This window comes from Hyla sarda, chromosome 6 (genome assembly GCF_029499605.1).
Source record: "Hyla sarda isolate aHylSar1 chromosome 6, aHylSar1.hap1, whole genome shotgun sequence".
NCBI lineage: Eukaryota > Metazoa > Chordata > Amphibia > Anura > Hylidae > Hyla > Hyla sarda.
Genome location: NC_079194.1, coordinates 139,542,479 through 139,561,211, shown reverse-complemented (window position 1 = coordinate 139,561,211; position 18,733 = coordinate 139,542,479). Strand labels below are relative to the sequence as shown.

Below are 18,733 nucleotides of genomic sequence, written 5' to 3'. Positions count from 1 at the left end.
CCTCTGCGTACGCTGCCACCTGCTAGAAACTGTCACGTGAGGCCCTGCCCATAGGTGTGGATGAACCAATCAGTGAACTCGGGAGGAACCACTGTATCTGGAGCCGGGGTGACAGCTAGAGTTGTGTCTTCCACCTTCCCCCCCCCCCTACACGGACGTGTATAGTGATGGCGGCCGCTCAGGTGAGTGCTCTCAGATTCCGGGTTTGGTTTGGGGCCCGGCTCCTGGGGGCCACAGAGTGTGTGGTAATAGCTTCGGGTAGACTGGCAGAGCTATAACTCGTGTACAATGACAACTTCCTCCTGGCATGTGCCAGTCTAGACATGACTTGTGGTTCTTTGTGTGGCAGGGAATTATATGTCACTGAATGTTTTACCTATAGGGACTACTGGGAGAACTAGAAGACCCAGCAAGGACTCACCCAGGTTCTAAACACATGAAGTGGTGTTCTAATAACATGGAATAATGATGTCAGCAGTGTTTCCCAACTAGTGTGCCTCCTGCTGTTGCAAAACTACAACTCCCAGCATGCCTGGACAGCCTTCGGCTGTCCAGGCATGCTGGGAGTTGTAGTTTTGCAACAACTAATTGGCAAACACTGGGTTAGAGGCAGAGTGCCCTGTAATCTGTATTATAGATATAATGGTCACATGAGTGTGTATCAATCTAAAGTGATTTGCCCATATCAACCAATCACAGTTCAGCTTTCATATCTTAACATGTTCTGGTAAAATGAAAGGAGAGCTGTGATTGGTTGCTGTGGGCAAAACCAGACCGGGCACTTTGTATGAGTGTCACGGTGCAGCCTCAGCACCGCCGTCATCACATCTCCAGAGTGTACACTCAGTGGAGTCGCTGCTGTATCATGAGTATGGCGAGCAGCGTGCTGGGGTATGCAGATGGTAGACATGTGACTTTACGCTCTAGCAGATGTTTTCTGCTTCACCAGGGGTTTAGCAGAGGGACCCTCCTGAGATTTATTCTCCGCACTCCCAAGAGACAGACATCCACTCCACAGCGGCATTGTCAGGTGACTGGAGCTCGGGGGCCATTGTCCTCCAGGCCTGATCTACAGGTAAACACAGAGAGCACAGCACCGTCACTGCAACAAGGCATTACCCCACTTCCCTGTCAGGTCGAAAAAATTCTGATCTTTTGCTAACTGGAAATTGTAGGTGACATCCAATGTGGCAGCTCCAAGGGATGGTGCCACCCAGCTTTTCCTGTCTCCTGAATGGCAGGTCTGTTATATTATTCTCGGACACATTCCATGGTTGGACGCCATTTTCTGGTTGATGATTCCCCTTCTGAAGATTCATGTTATCATTCATTTTTTTTTTTTTTTTGCAGTTGATTAGTAAACCAAAGGATATTGCTGCATTATACCGCGATCTCTGCCAGTTCCCGTCTCTGTCCAGTGTGTCCATAGGACCGGAGGTGACCACTCAGTATGGGGGAAAGTACAGCAACATTTACACAGGTAACCCAAGCTGCATCTCTTGGTAATCGAAGCTTCATCATTGCATCATGAAAAGTTTTGGAACTTTCCAATAGACTTAAAGGGGTATTCCAGGAATTTTTATTTATTTATTTATATATATATATATATATATATCAACTGGGTCCAGAAAGTTAAACAGATTTGTAAATTACTTCTATTAAGAAATCTTAATCCTTTCAATAATTATCAGCTGCTGAAGTTGAGTTGTTCTTTTCTGTCTGGCAACAGTGCTCTCTGCTGACATCTCTGCTTGTCTCGGAAAGAGTAGAAGAGGTTTGCTATGGGGACTTGCTTCTAAACTGGGCGGTTCCCGAGACACGTGTCGTCAGAGAGCACTTAGACAGAAAATAACAACTCAACTTCAGCAGCTCATAAGTACTGAAAGGATTAAAAGTAATTTACAAATCTGTTTAACTTTCTGGAGCCAGTTGATATATAAAAAAAAGTTTTTCCTTGATAACCCCTTTAAAGAAGATGTCCAGTGGTAAGAAATGTATCCCCTATCTACAGGATAGGGTATAAATGTCTGATCGCGGGGGTCGGACCACTGGGACCCCCCCCGCAATCTCCCGTACGGGGCTCCAACTCAGCCCCGGCTTCGCTCAAGGAAATGATGTTTTGTACCCAGCATGTCAGCTGGTGGAAACACGCCCCCTCTGTTCATCTCTACTAGAGAGGCGGAGACATGCAAATGCTGTGTCTCCACCTCTCCCATAGAAATGAATAGAGGGGGACCGGCTGAGTGCAAAACGTAATTTCCTGCTGGGGGGCTGTACCCGCCCACTCACCGTGCATTCACTTTTTTGCTACGAGTCTGTGCTGGGTCTTTTCATCCAATCACTGCAGGCTGCTCTGTAACCCCCTCCCCTCTGTTTTCAGACAGCAGTCTAATAGACAAGATGGGAGTGAGCGCAGCGAAGTGCTAGTTCTGTCCTCACTCACTGACTGTAATTCAGCTGGGACAAAGATGATGCTGCAACAGGACAGGGTTAAGTTCTGGATGATATGGGAACCCCTAAATGTTTTCTTCTTAATCCATGATTTCTATAAAAAGGAGATACATTTTTTATGAAGTATATTAAGAAGGTGAATGTAACCTTTTTAATATACTTATATACTTAGATGTGCAACTTATAAAAAGATTTTGATTCTGACTGTGCCCAATTTCACGCACAGATCCAGTAATGGTGAACACAGAAAGGTCCAGATTCTGTCCCAAGTAAATTGGTTTCCTTTATATCTGTTCCTAGGAAAAGTGGGTGAGCACTAGCATGGCCACTATTGCAGCACCCACAATACACACGGTATACACCCCAGACTCATCCAAGGCTGATTTGCCATGACGAAATCTGAAGAAACTAGGTGTCAAACCTTGTAGAAGTTGTTTTGGCATCCATGCTGTCACCTGACATTCCCCACACATAGATACATTTGAGAACTAGCTTCCCCCTCATGTCTCAGAAGATTGTGGTTTTGCGACTGACCCCAGTGTTTCCTTTGCAGAGTGGTCCCAGAGAGATCTGGATCGTAATGAGCAGGTGAAGTTTTGCCGCCAGTACATTGTCTTCCATGATAATAACACTGTGGTCTATGCCAGCGCCTGTGGAAATGGCAGCGAGATTAAAGGAGAGTAAGTAAATTCATTGGCCATAAACTTGAGGTCAGCTATAAAAGTCTTGTAATCCAGCATGGTATAGTCTGTAACAACTAAAAGTCACATGTCAGATTCGTAGAGATTCACCTGATCAGTCCAGCACATGGCAGATTCAAAAGACTATACTTAATGTATTGTTTGTGTGTCCAAGACCCTGCCATCATCTCCAGAGGCTCCTATAGGGCGGGTATGTACATATACTGTATGTATATATGGGGTGCTGTCCAATAGTGCAGGGAAGCTTTTAATCCAGCACATGTGCAATCCTTGGCATCCCAGAATATGAACACTTCTGTATTAGTGGTGTGCAATTGTCACTTGCGTTTAGTAACATCCACTTTTGCTATATCCCCAGACTGCTCAGCAGTGAATCGCCATCAGGAGCACTAAAAGCAGTTCTACGAGAGACCAAAAACAAGAATGGGGAGGATGTGCAGTTTCTAGAGGCGAGCAACCCCAGCATTTACACCTTCTAGTAAAAACTGTTCAAAAACTGTTTGATGCCACAGTCTCTTCTCTTCCAGGTCTGGGACAGAAATCGTAAAGTGAAAAACATCAACCTGACAGCACTGGAGAAACACGGGAAGGTGTATGAGGATGGTAGGTTGTGGGGGAATAGTATGAGAATTAAGCAGTGTGATAAAAGAGGTGGTACTTAAAGCGTACCCGTCAGATCCAACAAATTATATATATATTTTTATATATCACTCAGTACCTAATCCTGACCATGTACATCTAATTTGTATGTGTCTAGCACCAGTTTTTTTTTTTTTTTTTTTTTTTTTTTTTTTTTTTTTATATTACACTTTTAATTTAGCTCACTAGCCTGAATTCCTCTCAAAGGGAGGGGGCGTGGCCTCACTGTGCATGTCTCTGCCCCCTCCCTCAGTATGCTGTCTGCTCACATCTCCCTTAGCATTAGCAAAACTACAACTCCCAGCTTGTCCTCACTGACAGTAGCAGGACACAAGCTGACAGCGGGAGGATTTTTCCTCCAGCTGTGAGTCCTGCGCTCACAGCTGTCAATCAAGGAAGTGTGTCCATGACATAGATGATGATGCATGGACACAGCAGGAGTAGTATGTGTCCAAGCAGACAGGGGGGGGCAGTTGTCTGACTGGATTTTTCAGTATGAAATACTGAAAATGTTCTAATGAAAGCAATTGCAAAACCTATTGATTTTACATGCTTTACAACATATCAAAAGTTTTTGTATCTGACAGTGCCCATTAAATGGCTTGTTTCATGGTGGGATCCCTCGGCTGCTGTGTCAGGCAGTTAATGCTGGACAATCCTCAATTCGCACTGCAGGCGCATCTTGTAGTTTGTCGCAAATCCACACCATCTCTATCTTGGTGTAGAAAATTCACTGTCCATAGCAGTTTTATTAGGTTTGTACCGGGGATCGTGCGAGGAGCAATTCATATAATAACCAGCTAAAGAAATTCAACATATGGGAACACATTGGTTAGATTGGTTATTTCTAGAATTTTGCCCATTAACTTACATTACTCAATTGCAACAGACAGTAAAAATAAACACTGTTGAAATCACATAACTGACTGTCATTTCAAGAGATGCACCAAATTCACCAGATTTTGTGCGACAAATGATAAATTAGGCGCACCACAGCGTAAAACACAGCAAAAATAACCAAGGAAAAATAAGACCCACAACAGCCAACCCCCATTGGTTGTTACTTAGACTGTCCCTCTTCTCCTCACAGAACAGTTTGGTTCTCTGTCCTGGTCACACTCAGAGACGCATCTTCTGTACATCGCAGAGAAAAAGAGACCAAAAACAAAGTCCTTTTTTGATGCCGGAGATTCGGCAGTGACCATTGAGGAGGAAGATGAATGTGCCAGAAAAACTGTGAAGGTAAGCGAGCCACCTGTTTTTCATGTATGGTTCAATAGGAAAGGGGAGACCATATGGCCTTGGTGGGTCAGTCAAGTAGCAGTTGCACTTTTGATACCTTCACCTGCCACCCATTACTCCTTATCCCCTCACATCATAGATCCATGTCGTCCATTGCTTCTCGGCTCATATCTGCCTTTTTCTCACATTGTCATTGCTACAGGGAGATCAGTTTGTTCTTCATGAGGATTGGGGAGAAGGTTTAGTAAATAAGAGTGTCCCAGCATTGTGTGTGTTGGACATCGAGAGTGGGAACATCTCTGTGCTGGAAGGAATACCTAGTCACGTGTCTCCGGGTCAGGTGAGTATCTGCCACCAGTGCTGTCCTTGTAATGCTGATTGATCCCTGCATGTGACACTTCTCTCTCCTGACACCAGGCCTTCTGGTCCCCAGATGATACAGGTGTGCTGTTTGTAGGCTGGTGGCACAGTCCCTACCGTGTCGGCTTAAAGTACTGCGCCAACAGAAGGTAATGGTAATAGAATCTGAGCTGCCACTCTCGCACTGTTCTTACACCACTGACTTTACACTTTCTGTTTTCAGATCTGCTCTATTCTTCGTGGATCTGACTGGTGGAAAATGTGGTGAGAATTAGAATGAACCTTCAGCCATAACCCATGCACTCCCCAAATTTCCCATTTAACGACCCAGTCCTACTACTATACCCCCTGTGGAGTTATTGGAAGCACAGGACACGAGGAGTGGACAGTGTGTCATCAGTAATGATATCAGTGGTTAGAACCACATTTTGTATTACATGTAAAGGGGTGATGTCATGTATGTACACAGTGACTTGTATACATAGGAAAAAGGGGTTTAGTTTGATCAGTTTTCCTGTCTATGCAAACAAAGAGTGATGCACCATAAGGTTTCTTTTTCAAATAACTTTATAAATCTTGTGCATATTTACAATAAAATTTTGTGACACCAATAACATGCTTAAATAACATAGCTTGTCTTTGTCCGCATGGTCGGGTCAACCTGTTCGCTCCTCGATAACATAATATTTATACCTGTCCATGCCTTGTAATATTTCATCCATAGTGGTTGGAAAATGAGCCATTTTGGAGATGGTTGCACGCTGTATGGTAAGGAATCCAGCACCCATGGATCTCTTCATTAAAAGTAAACCTTTTTTTTTTCCCCAGTAAATATCACATTACAAACATCATGTTACAGATAGTGTTGAGCGGCATAGGCCATATTCGAATTCGTGAATATATGGACGAATATTCGTAATATATTCGCATATTCGTAATGTTCTCGTTTTATTTTCGCATATGCGAAAATTTACATATGCGGAAATTAGCATAATCGAAAATTAGTATATGCAAATTTTCGCATATGCGAAAATTCGCACACCAGTATCACACAGTAGTATTAGAGTCTTCTTTACACCACACAAGCTAGAAGCAGAGAGGGGTGATCACTGTGATGTGTACTGTGAAAAAAAAAAAAAAAAAAATATTCGTAATTACGAATATATAGTGCTATATTCGCGAATATGCGATATTCGCGAATAAAATTCGAATTGCGAATATTCGCGAGCAACACTAGTTACAGATAGCTTCGGTTGGTGTCTACATGTTTTGAACTTCAAACACAGGCTCTTCATGAATGAGAACCTGTGGGTGGAGCTCAAAACGCAAAGACATAGCTTGCAGCTAGCTCCAGCATTATGGCCGGCATTTATCATTGTAGGTGTAAGTGAAGCATTTATCATTGTAGGTGTAAGTGAAGCATTTTTCTACACCTTTTTTTTTGTGTGCTGGTAATGTGTAGTAGCACCAAATTTATTAAATGGTCACAGAGCATTTGATAAATTTTGTGCAGGTCACATTTTCAGTAATTTCTCTCTTCACATACACTAAAAAGCTAAGCTAAGTCTGGGCTGGTGTAGTTTTAGAGACTTTTCAATGGTTTTGTGCCTTTTCACAAAAAGGCGCAGTTCATAAAACCCTTCCATGTCATGTGTATTGCCAAAATCAGTGGATTACAACTCAAAATCATCAGAAATGTGTAAACCAAAATGTGCAAATAAACCCTGCTTGTGCCTTTATTTATTTTTTTTGTGCCTTTTCTAGACACAAAAAACAGACTAAAGACAATGATAAATGTCGGCCTATGTGTTTTAATGTGATATTTTAATGGAAGAAATAAAGGTTTACTTTTAATGAAGAGATCCATTGGTGCTAGATTACTTCCCATTCATGTACACAGTGGCTGCAGAGCATTGTTCTGAAGCATAATACAGGATGTTACTCAGGATCAGTAAAGGAATAATAATGTATGTACAGAGTGACTTCACCTGCAGATTAAGGAGTGCAGCTCTGGCCTATCATACAGTTTCCTCTCATCGACATTGCTGTGGTTAACTGATAACTGTGCCTTCAAGTTTAATCCTGCATGCTCTAGGACTTCACAATATATATGATTTGCTTTCCAGAAACGCTGTCTTGTGACTCTTCTGCTGTCTTCTCACCGCGTCTTAGTCCAGACAAGTGTCGCATTGTGTATCTGAAGTGCGGTGTGTTCGGCCCCCACCAGCAGTGCTGCCAGATGCTCATGGTTGGTGATTTCTTGCCTCTTGTCCTCACTGAAATCATTGCTGATGTTGAAAGTGGGTTTGGGGGTGAAGGTTACCTCTGGCCCCTAGTGTCCCATACCCATTGTGTAACATAAAGGCACAGAAGAGCTATAACTGGCCAGTGACAACTAATGATCCCCAATACAGACTGCTGGAGCCAGCAGTGGTTTTTAGCATTAAAGATATGCAGCTAGATATGTAAGAGACTGTAGATTATTTAGATGTCATGTAACTGATCCTTTTTGTCTCATTTATTTCAGTATGACTGGTACACTAAAGTCACCTCCACAGTTGTGGACATAGTACAGAGGTCCACAGATGGTAAGTGATTTATTGCACCCCTACTGTCTCCCCCATGTTCTGGTTAGACTTCCACCTGTCAGCACATTCAGCTCTCTCCATTGTTTCCTATCACCTCCCAGGGCAGTTTGAGGGCATTTACACAACGTTGCTGGCACCATTCTGCTGGTCAGCAGACAGCCAGAGAGTCATCATGGACACGGTGCTGCACAGTCAACAGGTAAAGAGCTGGAGGGGGCACGCACCTAGCATCCAATATGTGGCCACAGTGCTCTTCCCCTTCAGGATCTGACCCATATTGAAATAGGAGCAGATACACATCATCTAGCCACAGCTGCTATGTGTCTATAGTTTCTATACACAGAACTGTTACATTAAAACCACTAACATGAATAAAACTGATATTCTTATGACATTGGGGTCTGATAAGGAGTAGGATATATTACACTCAATAGAATAAATGCCCCAAGGAGGAGTTGTTGGAATCAAATTAAAGGGGTACTCCGCTGCTCAGCGTTTGGAACAAACTGTTCAGAATGCTGGAGCCAGCGCTGGGCGCTTGTAACGTCACACCCCACCCCCAAAATGCAAGTCTTTCGGAGGGAGCGTGACGGCTGTCACGCCCCCTCCCATAGACTTGAATTGAGGGGGCGGGGCTATGATGTCACGAGCTCCTGGCTCCAGCATTCGGAATAGTTTATTCCAAACACTGAGCAGCGGAGTACCCCTTTTAAATGTGTATGTGTGAATGTAATGATGATGGCCCTTATTTACTAAGAGTGTTGTGTAGGTTTCTTTGTGGGTTTATTTATTTATTTTCCACGGTATTTACTAAGGTTTCCCTACATTTTCCACTTTCCCTACATTTTGCTTTTTTTACACATGCTCTGATCTGTAGGGTTTTCCTCATCTGAAATCCACCACATTTTATGTGGAAACCTTAGTAAATATGTTGGGTTTTTGTGAAAATGTCGGGAACACGCCCCTTTTCTAAGGTTACGCCCCTTTCCCCATGGGTCACGCCCCTTTTCAGGTTTTCTTAGCAAAATGGAGAGTTAGTCGAGGTTTTTTCAATTCTGGTGCAAATTTGGGCACAAAATCTGTCTCAGACAGAATTTCTGGCGCAATGCGACAGAGTCTGGCGCACAACCCGACAAAACATGCGATAGTCAATGAGGGCCAATATGTAAGTGGTTACAATTTTAGAGCAAAAGGATAAGTTCAATGGGGAAACTTGTACAGTAAAAAGTAAAAAGGAGGCTGTAGTCTAAAACCTGGATACAACATGTGGTATGGCTGGGCATGGAGGCATGCAGGTTTGTTTTATGTCATCCTGCAACAAATTTGCCCACAGATGGTGTAGCCAGGCCTGAGCAGTTAGTATACCTCGTACCACCACTACTAGGGGTGACTGACTGGCATATGTGATGGGTTTGAGTATGGAGGCTATGTGATGATACTTCACTTCTGCTGGTGTGATCATCTGGGGAACAGACCACTGTTGCATCCCAACAGAACTTGAATGTGCTGCTAAATACTATATGGTTCCAGTTCATGGTAGTTTAGGTTACTCATGAATGACTCCGTTGTATACAAAGGCAATGGTGGCTCTCTGTCAAGGACAGTTAGGGATGCCATGAAGCCATATCTCTTTCTGCCATGCACCTGAAAATGGTTCAGGCTGAATCCCAGATGTGTAATGATGGTGCACAAGAAAACGTTGCTGCTTTTGCTTGTCAGAGGATCAAATGGTCTTCTCTACTAGTGGTCTGTCTGGGCCAGCTGGGGGGTCAAGAGGAAAGGATGAAATGACAGAGAGGTAGTAGCCAATTTTTTTTTTTTTTTTAAAGGGGTACTCCACTGGAAAACTTTTTTATTAATTTTTTTTTTTATATCAACTGATGCCAGAAAGTCACAGATTTGTAAATTACTTCTATTAAAAAATCTTAATCCTTCCAGTACTTATCAGCTGCTGTATGATCCATAGGAAGTTCTTTTATTTTTGAATTTCCTTTCTGTCTGACCCCAGTGCTCTCTGCTCACACCTCTGTCCATTTTAGGTACTGCCCAGAGTACAATCAAATCCCTATAGAAAACCTATCCTGCTCTGGAAAGTTCCTAAAATGGACAGAGGTGTCAGCAGAGAGCATGGTGGTCGGACAGAAAGGAAATTCAATAAGAAAAGAACTTCCTGTGGATAGTACATACAGCAGCTGATAAGTACTGGAAGGGTTAAGATTTTTTAATAGAAATAATTTACAAATCTGGCATCAGTTTTTTTTTTTTCCAGGGGAGTACCCCTTTAACCTCTTCAGGACACAGGGTGTATGGACACGCCCTGCATTCCGAGTCCTTAAGGACCGAGGGCGTATCCATACACCCGTGGGTAATCCGGTCCCCACCGCTAGCCGGTTGGGGACCGGAGCCGGTTGCCTGCTGAAATCATTCAGCAGGCACCCTGGCACATGTCGGCGATCGGAGAAAATCGCATGTCAATTCAGACATGCGATTTTCTCCAATTCCGGGCTGATCGGGTCTCTGGTGACCCGATCACCCGGAAAATAAATAGGGCTGATCGGAGTTGTCAGCAACAGCCCCGATCAGCCTAAAGGATAGGAGTGAGGTCGCAAAGCTGCGATCTCCTCCTATCCCCTGGCAGCGGATAGTATATATTCGGTAAAAGCGTTTTCGCGTTATTAATTTGTAAAGTGACGGTGGTCAGAATTGCGAAAAAGGGCTCAGTCCTTAAGGTGAAAAAGGGCTGCGTCCTTAAGGGGTTAATGCTGACGCTGGTATTTAATCAGACCACACCTGTAATAATAATTTACATATACGTCTGTATAACCACCTGCTGTGTTGTTCAGCAATCTGAAAATTCTATGTGGGTGCATTATGTTGTTTTGTGAATGAGTGTATTTAGCAAGTGAACAGTCAGTCCTTGAAGTTTGTGTTATAAAGTAGGAAAAATGGGCAACTATAATGTTCCCAACTGCTTTGACAAGTGCCAAAGAAAACCAGTTTCTAGCCAGCAGATCCTGAAGGTATTCCTGAAAAACAAAGTAGTATTCTCCATTGTGCTCCTGATGCACCCAGCTAAAGTGTTTTTCTTTTCTGTACAGAGCGTCTTAGGAAAGATACCAGACATGGGGGAGATCTATAAAACCTGTCCAGAGGTAAAGTTACTGAGTTCCCCGTATCAACCAATCAAATCGCTTCTTTCATTTTTCAGAGGCCTTTTCAAAAATGAAAGAAGCATTCTGATTGGTTGCTATGGGCAACTCAGCAACTTTTCCCCTGGACAGGTTTGTGTAATAATTCTCTGGCTCCTTGTCTGGTGATCGGCTTTATATTGTAAAATTGCTTAATTAATTTATTGCTAAATAAATTGTCTCTGTTCCATTGTACCTAGCGGGCTCTAAACCATTTGTTATTCTGCTGCTGTAGGACGTTCGGAAACTTGTACTTTTCTCATGTTTCTCAAATTATTCCCAAACAATTATAGTGTTAGAGGGCATATTATCTTGCTGAAAGAAGCTACTGCCAGTAGAGAATACCATTTCCATGTAGGGATGTATTTAAAGGGGTATTCCAGGAAAAAACTTTTTTATATATATATATCAACTGGCTCCAGAAAGTTAAACAGATTTGTAAATTACTTCTATTAAAAAAAATCTTAATCCTTTCAGTACTTATGAGCTACTGGAGTTAAGGTTGCTATTTTCTGTCTAAGTGCCCTCTGATGACACGTGTCTCGGGAACCGCCCAGTTTAGAAGCAAATCCCCATAGCAAACCTCTTCTACTCTGTGCAGTTCCCGAGACAAGCAGAGATGTCAGCAGAGAGCACTGTTGCCAGACAGAAAACAACAACTAAACTTCAGCAGCTGATAATTATTGAAAGAATTACGATTTTTTTATAGAAGTAATTTACAAATCTGTTTAACTTTCTGGAGCCAGTTGATGTAAAAAAAAAAAAAAAATATATATATATTTTTCCTGGAATACCCCTTTAAAACCTGCGCAGAGAAAAGTTGCCCAGTTCTTTCATTTTTTTAGAGACATTTTCAAAAGTGAAAGAAGCAATCTGATTGGTTGCTATGGACAACTGGGCAACTTTTCCTCTGCACAGGTTTTGATAAATCTCCCCCATGTTCCTTTTCTCCCACACAGGTCCTATTTGTAGTGGACACAATGACAGGAAAGGTGACAGCCCTCCAGTCCAAGGGTAAGAATCTCTTGTTTACTTCCGCAGCCTTGTTTGCAGGTTTAGTTTCTCTTCGATCTCCTTGTTGTTTATCTTTGTTCGGCAGAATCTTCTCCTGGTAGCTGGAAAATAATGGCCATTGACCGTGATCTCCTCGTTGTTAGATTTTCTTCTCCAAATTGTCCATCAACTGTGGTGAGTATCTCTGATTCCCTCTATTTAGCTTTTTATCCACGGTCTTTAGCTTTCGTATTAGAGTTTTCACCTTTTCTACAGAAAGTGGGGTTCCTGCCGCCAGCCGGTAGAGAGGAAGACATTACTTGGGTCTCTTTGGAGGAGGAGAATTCCATTGCAGATATAGACTGGAGCTACAAGACCCATAAACCCCCTCAGGAGCAGGAAAATACCCAATATCGTAAGTATTTACGGGAAAGGAGGAAATCTAGTCTTGACTGCTAGACAGAAAAGGATCCTCATAAACACTGACCTCGTCCTGCTCACAGGTTAAGGGCTTGTTACAGTACATACAGCTATCAAGAGAGATTTGTGCTGCAGGTCTGTTTAGCTCCTAGATGCTTGTCTGCACTAATACATTGAAATCCTGACCTAGTCCTGCTCACAGCATAAGGTTTGTTACAGTCTCTGGGTGTAGACAATTCATTCTCACTGACACAAGCAAACATCTTAGAAATGGTGTGCTATAGCAACACCGAGGGGCAGATTTATCAAGCACATCATTTATCAAAGAAAAAAAAAGTTAATTGTTCCGAAGTTATATTTGGGCCTTACATTTTCATTTTTTCCTCCTCGCCTTCAAAAAAATCATAACTCTTTTATATTTTCATCCACAGACTAGTATAAGGGCTTGTTTTTTGGCGACCAGTTGTCCGTTTTAATGACATCACTCAATTTACCATAAAATGTATGGCGCAACCAAAAAAATACTATTTGTGTGGGGAAATTAAAAAGAAAACCACAATTTTGGAAGGTTTCGTTTTCACGCCGTACAATTTACGGTAAAAATGACATGTTTTTTTATTCTGTGGGTCAATACAATTAAAATAATACCCAAGATAACATACATTTCTATTACTGTTACGCTTAAAAAAAAATCGCAAACTGTTTAACCAGATTAGTACATTTAAAAATCCCCCTATAACTTTTTCATTTTTCCGTATAAACGGCCGTATGAGGGCTCATTTTTTGCGCCGTGATCTGTACTTTTTATTTATACCATATTTGCTTATATAAATCTTAATACTTTATTTTTTATAAATTTTTTTTGGAGTAAAATGTTATAAAAAAAAGCAGAAGAAAAAATTGGAAAATCTGTTTGAAAGATGATCCCCTAACCAAGGATCCAGGAGCTGCGTGCACCCCCCTACGATAATTTTTTTTTTCTTCCATTGGCTGTGCTGTTCTTCTTCTACTACTATTATAAAAAAAGCAGCTATTTTGGATTTTTTCTTTTTTTTACGTTCATGCCGTTCACCGTACGGTATCATTAACATTTTATTTTAATAGTTGGGATATTTACGCTCGCGGCGATGCCAAATATGTATATAAAATATACACATTTTTTACATTTATTTTTACATTTTAATAGTCCCCTTAGGGGACTATTTGTAGCAATCATTCGATTGCTAATACTGTTCAGTGCTATGCATAGGACATAGCACTGATCAGTATTATCGGTCATCTTCTGCTCTGGTCTGCTCGATCGCAGACCAGAGCAGAAGATCCGTGGAAGGCAGCGGAGGCAGGTGAGGGGACCTCCGGCCGCCATGCTGGATGATCGGATCGCCGCAGCAGCGCTGCGGGCGAGCCGATCATCCATTCAAAGTGCCGTGATCTGTATTGATCACGGCATCTGAGGGGTTAACAGCTCACCAGGACGTACATTTACGTCCTGTGTAGTTAAGGGGTTAAAAGGCAGATGTCCTTACATTGAGCAAGCGTAAATTTTTAAATAAAAATTTTCTGTCCTTGGTATTAATCGGTCTAAAGGTTTTAGGCTTCACGCTTCTTGGTAAACCACACACATTTCTTTTTAGCTCGTGGTGAATGTGGTCCAAATGTTACGTTTGTGCAATTTTGGTGCACATGATTTTCCTACCACTTTTGGTGCAGTCTACACAAATACATTGATAAATTACAACCAAGTCTATTAGAATGTTTCATATCTGTTCAATCTACAAGAATATCTTGAAAAATAAATGTGTCTCAACCGAAAGTCACTAGAGTCTGCCCCTGTTGTGTCTGATGCTAGAAGGGTTCATTTTGAGATTTTCATTCTCTCTCTCTCTCCTAGCTGGCTTGGACTTTGAATCCATCTTCCTGAAGCCACAGAGCATCCTCCCGGGGAGCCAACTTCCTCTGGTAGTTTATCCTCATGGTGAGTTCCTTATGGTCGCCTGGTCTCAGGGATAGGTTCCAGGATACAGTCTCACAATGTCCTTTCCCTGCAGGGGGTCCACACTCCACATTTGTCAGCGAGTGGATGCTGTTCCCGGCGGTGCTGTGTAAGATGGGATTTGCTGTGCAGTTAGGTGAGCGGGCAGGGTAAGCATCTGCTGTAGATCATACATTATATAGTCACTGAGGTCACCTTCCCCTTTTGTCTTTATATTGCAGTAAATTACAGGGGGTCTTTAGGATTTGGACAGCAAAGTGTCATGTCCCTGCTGGGAAAGGTTGGAGATCAGGATGTGAAGGACATGCAGGTAAGCAGTCTTCACCGTGGGTTGGAGATGGGTGGGTTGTTCCGTAGTTAGCATTGCTGATTATAGCTCTCCTCCCATCCAGACAGCAGTGCTGCATTCTCTGCAGACGGAGCCGGTTCATCCACACAAAATTGTGCTGTGTGGAGGTTCTCATGGAGGTTTTCTCTCCTGCCATCTGATTGGACAGTACCCGGAGTTCTATAAAGCCTGTATTGTCCGGAATCCAGTGACCAATATACCTGCAATGGCTGGATCTACAGACATACCAGACTGGTGAGAGCTTCTCCTCATATCCAGATCCTCCTTATACAGTGAGAACTGTAAATGATCTTAAACTTTTCTACCTTCCAGGTGCAATGTAGAATCTGGCCTGACCTTCTCTTACGAGACACTCCCAGAAGCTGCACAGTGGGGGGATATGTTAAACAAATCCCCCATCATCTATGTCTCTAAGGTACCTAATGAGTCTTGTAGACTGACAGTTAAAGGAGTATTCTCATGATCAAAAGGTATCTTCTAGAATGTAGATAACTTTTCATTATGATAATACCTCTTTTGAAATAACAAAACTTTAAAAGCAGAAGTATGCCTTCCCAAACCTTTTGTTAAAGGGTTACTCCACTGGAAAACATTTTCTTGAAATCAACGGGTGCCAGAAAGTTAAACAGATTTGTAAATTGCTTCTATTTAAAAATATTAAACCTTCCAGTACTTATCAGCTTCTGTATGTTGCAAAGGAAGTTCTTTTCTTTTTGTATTTCTTTTCTGTCTGACCACAGTGCTCTCTGCTGACACCTCTGTCCATGTCAAGAACTGTCCAGAGCAGCATATGTTTGCTATGGGGGATTTGCTCCTACTCTGGACAGTTCCTGACATGGACAGAAGTGTCAGCAGAGAGCACTGTGGTCAGACAGAAAGGAAATCCAAAAAGAAAAGAACTTCCTGTGGAACAAATAGCAGCTGATAAGTACTGGAAGGATTAAGATTTTTAAATACCGTATTTATCGGCGTATAACACGCACCCCCATTTTAACAGAGAAATTTAAGTAAAAAAAATAAAACATGCTGTCCGGGCATGCTGGGAGTTGTAGTTTTGCAACATCTGGAGGTCTTCAGGTTGAAGACCACTCTTCCCCTTTCCTTACTTGTCTGCGCTTTGGCTGTCTTGCGCGCTGCAGGGTCAGTGAAGCAGATGAGTTACGTCCTCTCCCGGCTTCTCTGCACGGCATCACGGATGTCACTTTTGGGCGGCGACTACAGGAAATGAAAAGTGACGTGAGTGATGCTGCACAGAGAAGCCGGCAGAGGACATAACTCATCTGCTTCACTGACCCCGCAAGACCCTCCGCCTGACCTGCCAAAGCGCAGACAGGTAAGGAAAATAAACAAAACTATAAAAAGCAGGGAAAGGGGGAATGATGGAGGGAAAATGAAAAGTAAAACTCACTTGTCTCCCGCCCGATCCACAGGTACTGGTGTGGTGGATTGTGCGGGAGACGCTGATTAAAAGGTAGCGCAGATCCTTTTAATCAGCATCTCCTGCACTATCCACCACACCAGTACCTGTGGATCGGGCGGGAGAAAACACCGCTGGTCACTGATTTAAAGTGGCCGCGGCCGTGCTGTTAATACTTAACAAGCAGACGCTGCTGCGGACGCTTTAAATCAGTGACCAGAAGACTTATCGGCGTATAACACACAGGCAGACTTTTTGCTTTTTTTGTTATACGCCGATAAATACGGTAGAAGTAATTTACAAATATGTTTAACTTTCTGGCACCAGTTGAGTTAAAAAAGGTTTTCCAGCGGAGTACCCCTTTTAAGCTTCTTATTCCATAAATCTAGCAGGACTGTGGAGATAGTGCCATTTTCTGCTTCAGTTCTTCCAGTCCTATATTTTAGGAAATTACTCTTAAGTTTGTGTTCATTCAACCATTAAGAAAGGTCCAATAGGAATATTCAGTTTAGCCTTGAATGGTTCTTCTATTTTGTGTGGACCTAGCTCTGCTGAATGGGATATTCTTTAAAATTATAAGCTCCCAGTGCTCTAGCATCTCATTGAAATAAAAGGCTTGGACTAAGAAGACCCTAACTATTACTCCTCTAATTTCAGACCACAACATTTGTCTAAGCATTTGGGTACAGGAGCTCCAGGAGGGCACAGGTCAAGCAGGCTTGTACCTAGTAACTAACTATTCTTATATCCTCAGGTGAAGACCCCTGTTTTGCTGATGCTGGGAGCAGAGGATCGGCGGGTTCCAAACACTCAGGGTCTGGAATACTATAAAGCGCTGAGAGCACATGGGGTAGAGGCACGGTAGGCATTATCACCTATTGTCCATTATTACTGTACACTGCATTAAATACTCTCTACAGTATTTCTTTCTTCCTTGCCACTGTAGGTTACTCTGGTATCCTGGAAACAACCACTCCTTGGCCAAGGTTGATGCAGAATCTGACGGCTTCATGAACATTGCACTGTGGTTGCTCAGACACCTGAAAGAATGAGTCCCCCAAACCTTTTAATTTGTAAAGGGCTACATTGTCCAGAATATTCAGTTAACAGCTGGACAGATTATCACTGGTCAACTAATGTACCCTTGAACAAGTGGAACAATCTATTACTGCAGTACATAAGAATCTTCTAATACTTTATAATAGTTGCCAATCTGCACTTCCCTGGCTGTTACAAAACTACAACATATCCAAACTAGTAGTGACGAGTCTTGCAACAACTGCTGGTCATGTGACAGCATTTTTTCTGAACTTTGTCATCGTTAGACTTTGTTCACATATTTCTAATGCATCACTGTTTTGCAAAAATTGTAATGGTACTACAATGCTTCAACATGTGAACACAGCCCTTACACCTCTCATCCGGCTGTGGAAGAATATGGGTTTCATCTGTGCTCCAAAAACCACCCAGTATGTACTGACTTCTCCCCCACTGCCATACCCAGCCCTGAGTCGTCTAACCCCATCTTCTCTGACAGTCTTTTGATGACAGTGTGACATTATGGGTTTTTATCTCAGACTTTTTTTGTCTCATTTTTCTAACTTCTATGCAGCAATAAAATGTCACCAGATCTGCTGTCTTCTGTGTCTCTATTTACTGTTACGATCCCAGAGCTAGTCTGTAGACGTAGTGCAGAGTTATGTATTGAGGACTTAAAGGAGTACTCTTCCTCTAGACATCTTATCCCCTATCCAAAGGATAGGGGATAAGATGTCTGATCGCGGGGGTCCCACCAGTGGGGACCCCCTTGATCTCCCTGCTGCACCCGGCATTTGTTTAGAGTGTCGGGTGCAGCGCTGGCGGCTTGTGACGTTACGGCCACGCCCCACTCATGTGACGCTCACGCCTCCTCAATGCAAGTCTATGGGAGGGGGCGTGACGGCCGTCACGCCCTCTCCCATAGACTTGCATGGAGGAGGCATGGCCATGTTGTCACCAGCCTCCGCCCTGCATCGCCTGTCATCCAGCACTGAGTGAAGTTCCCTCTGTGCATTGGATGTCTGGGGTGCCGTAGCAGAGATAGTGGGGGTCCCCAGCGCAAGACCCCCGTGATCAGGCATCTTATCCCCTATCCTTTGGATAGGCGATAAGATGTCAGGGCGGAGTACCCCTTTAAATAGACAATGTAGATTCCCTCATGAAGCTCTAAAAGGATTGTCTGTTGAAGAGAGGTAGATCTAAGAAATACATTTTATTTCCTCCTGGGTGGAATCCTTCTGTCTGTGTGGTTTCTTTGGTTCAGTGATGAGTTAACAATGTGGTCACACAGCGTTAGATTGAGGAAGTGCCACACAATCAGATGACACACACCGGAGTGTCATTGGTGAGAGAA

At 42.9% G+C, this 18,733-nt stretch overlaps 1 protein-coding gene across 1 annotated transcript; it reads left to right on the top strand.

Moving 5' to 3' along the window:
* The first annotated feature begins 24 nt into the window (after nt 1-24).
* APEH (acylaminoacyl-peptide hydrolase) lies at nt 25-17,970 on the top strand. The gene is made up of 22 exons (XM_056525237.1): nt 25-182; nt 1,351-1,480; nt 3,005-3,131; nt 3,511-3,601; nt 3,680-3,755; nt 4,882-5,033; nt 5,236-5,373; nt 5,451-5,542; nt 5,617-5,657; nt 7,520-7,641; nt 7,921-7,981; nt 8,083-8,180; nt 12,129-12,183; nt 12,269-12,357; nt 12,439-12,577; nt 14,474-14,557; nt 14,631-14,711; nt 14,797-14,885; nt 14,968-15,158; nt 15,237-15,339; nt 17,096-17,202; nt 17,288-17,970. The coding sequence occupies exons 1-22, from the start codon at nt 168-170 to the stop codon at nt 17,391-17,393; spliced, it is 2,187 nt and encodes a 728-aa protein (XP_056381212.1). The 5' UTR covers nt 25-167; the 3' UTR covers nt 17,394-17,970.
* The last annotated feature ends 763 nt before the right edge of the window (nt 17,971-18,733 follow it).

Bases quoted from the DNA above. Each gene is read 5' to 3' on its own strand.
- APEH (XM_056525237.1), top strand. The intron at 5,658-7,519 runs GTGAGAATTAGA...TTTGCTTTCCAG, and splicing joins TCTGACTGGTGGAAAATGTG to AAACGCTGTCTTGTGACTCT. The intron at 17,203-17,287 runs GTAGGCATTATC...TTGCCACTGTAG, and splicing joins GCACATGGGGTAGAGGCACG to GTTACTCTGGTATCCTGGAA.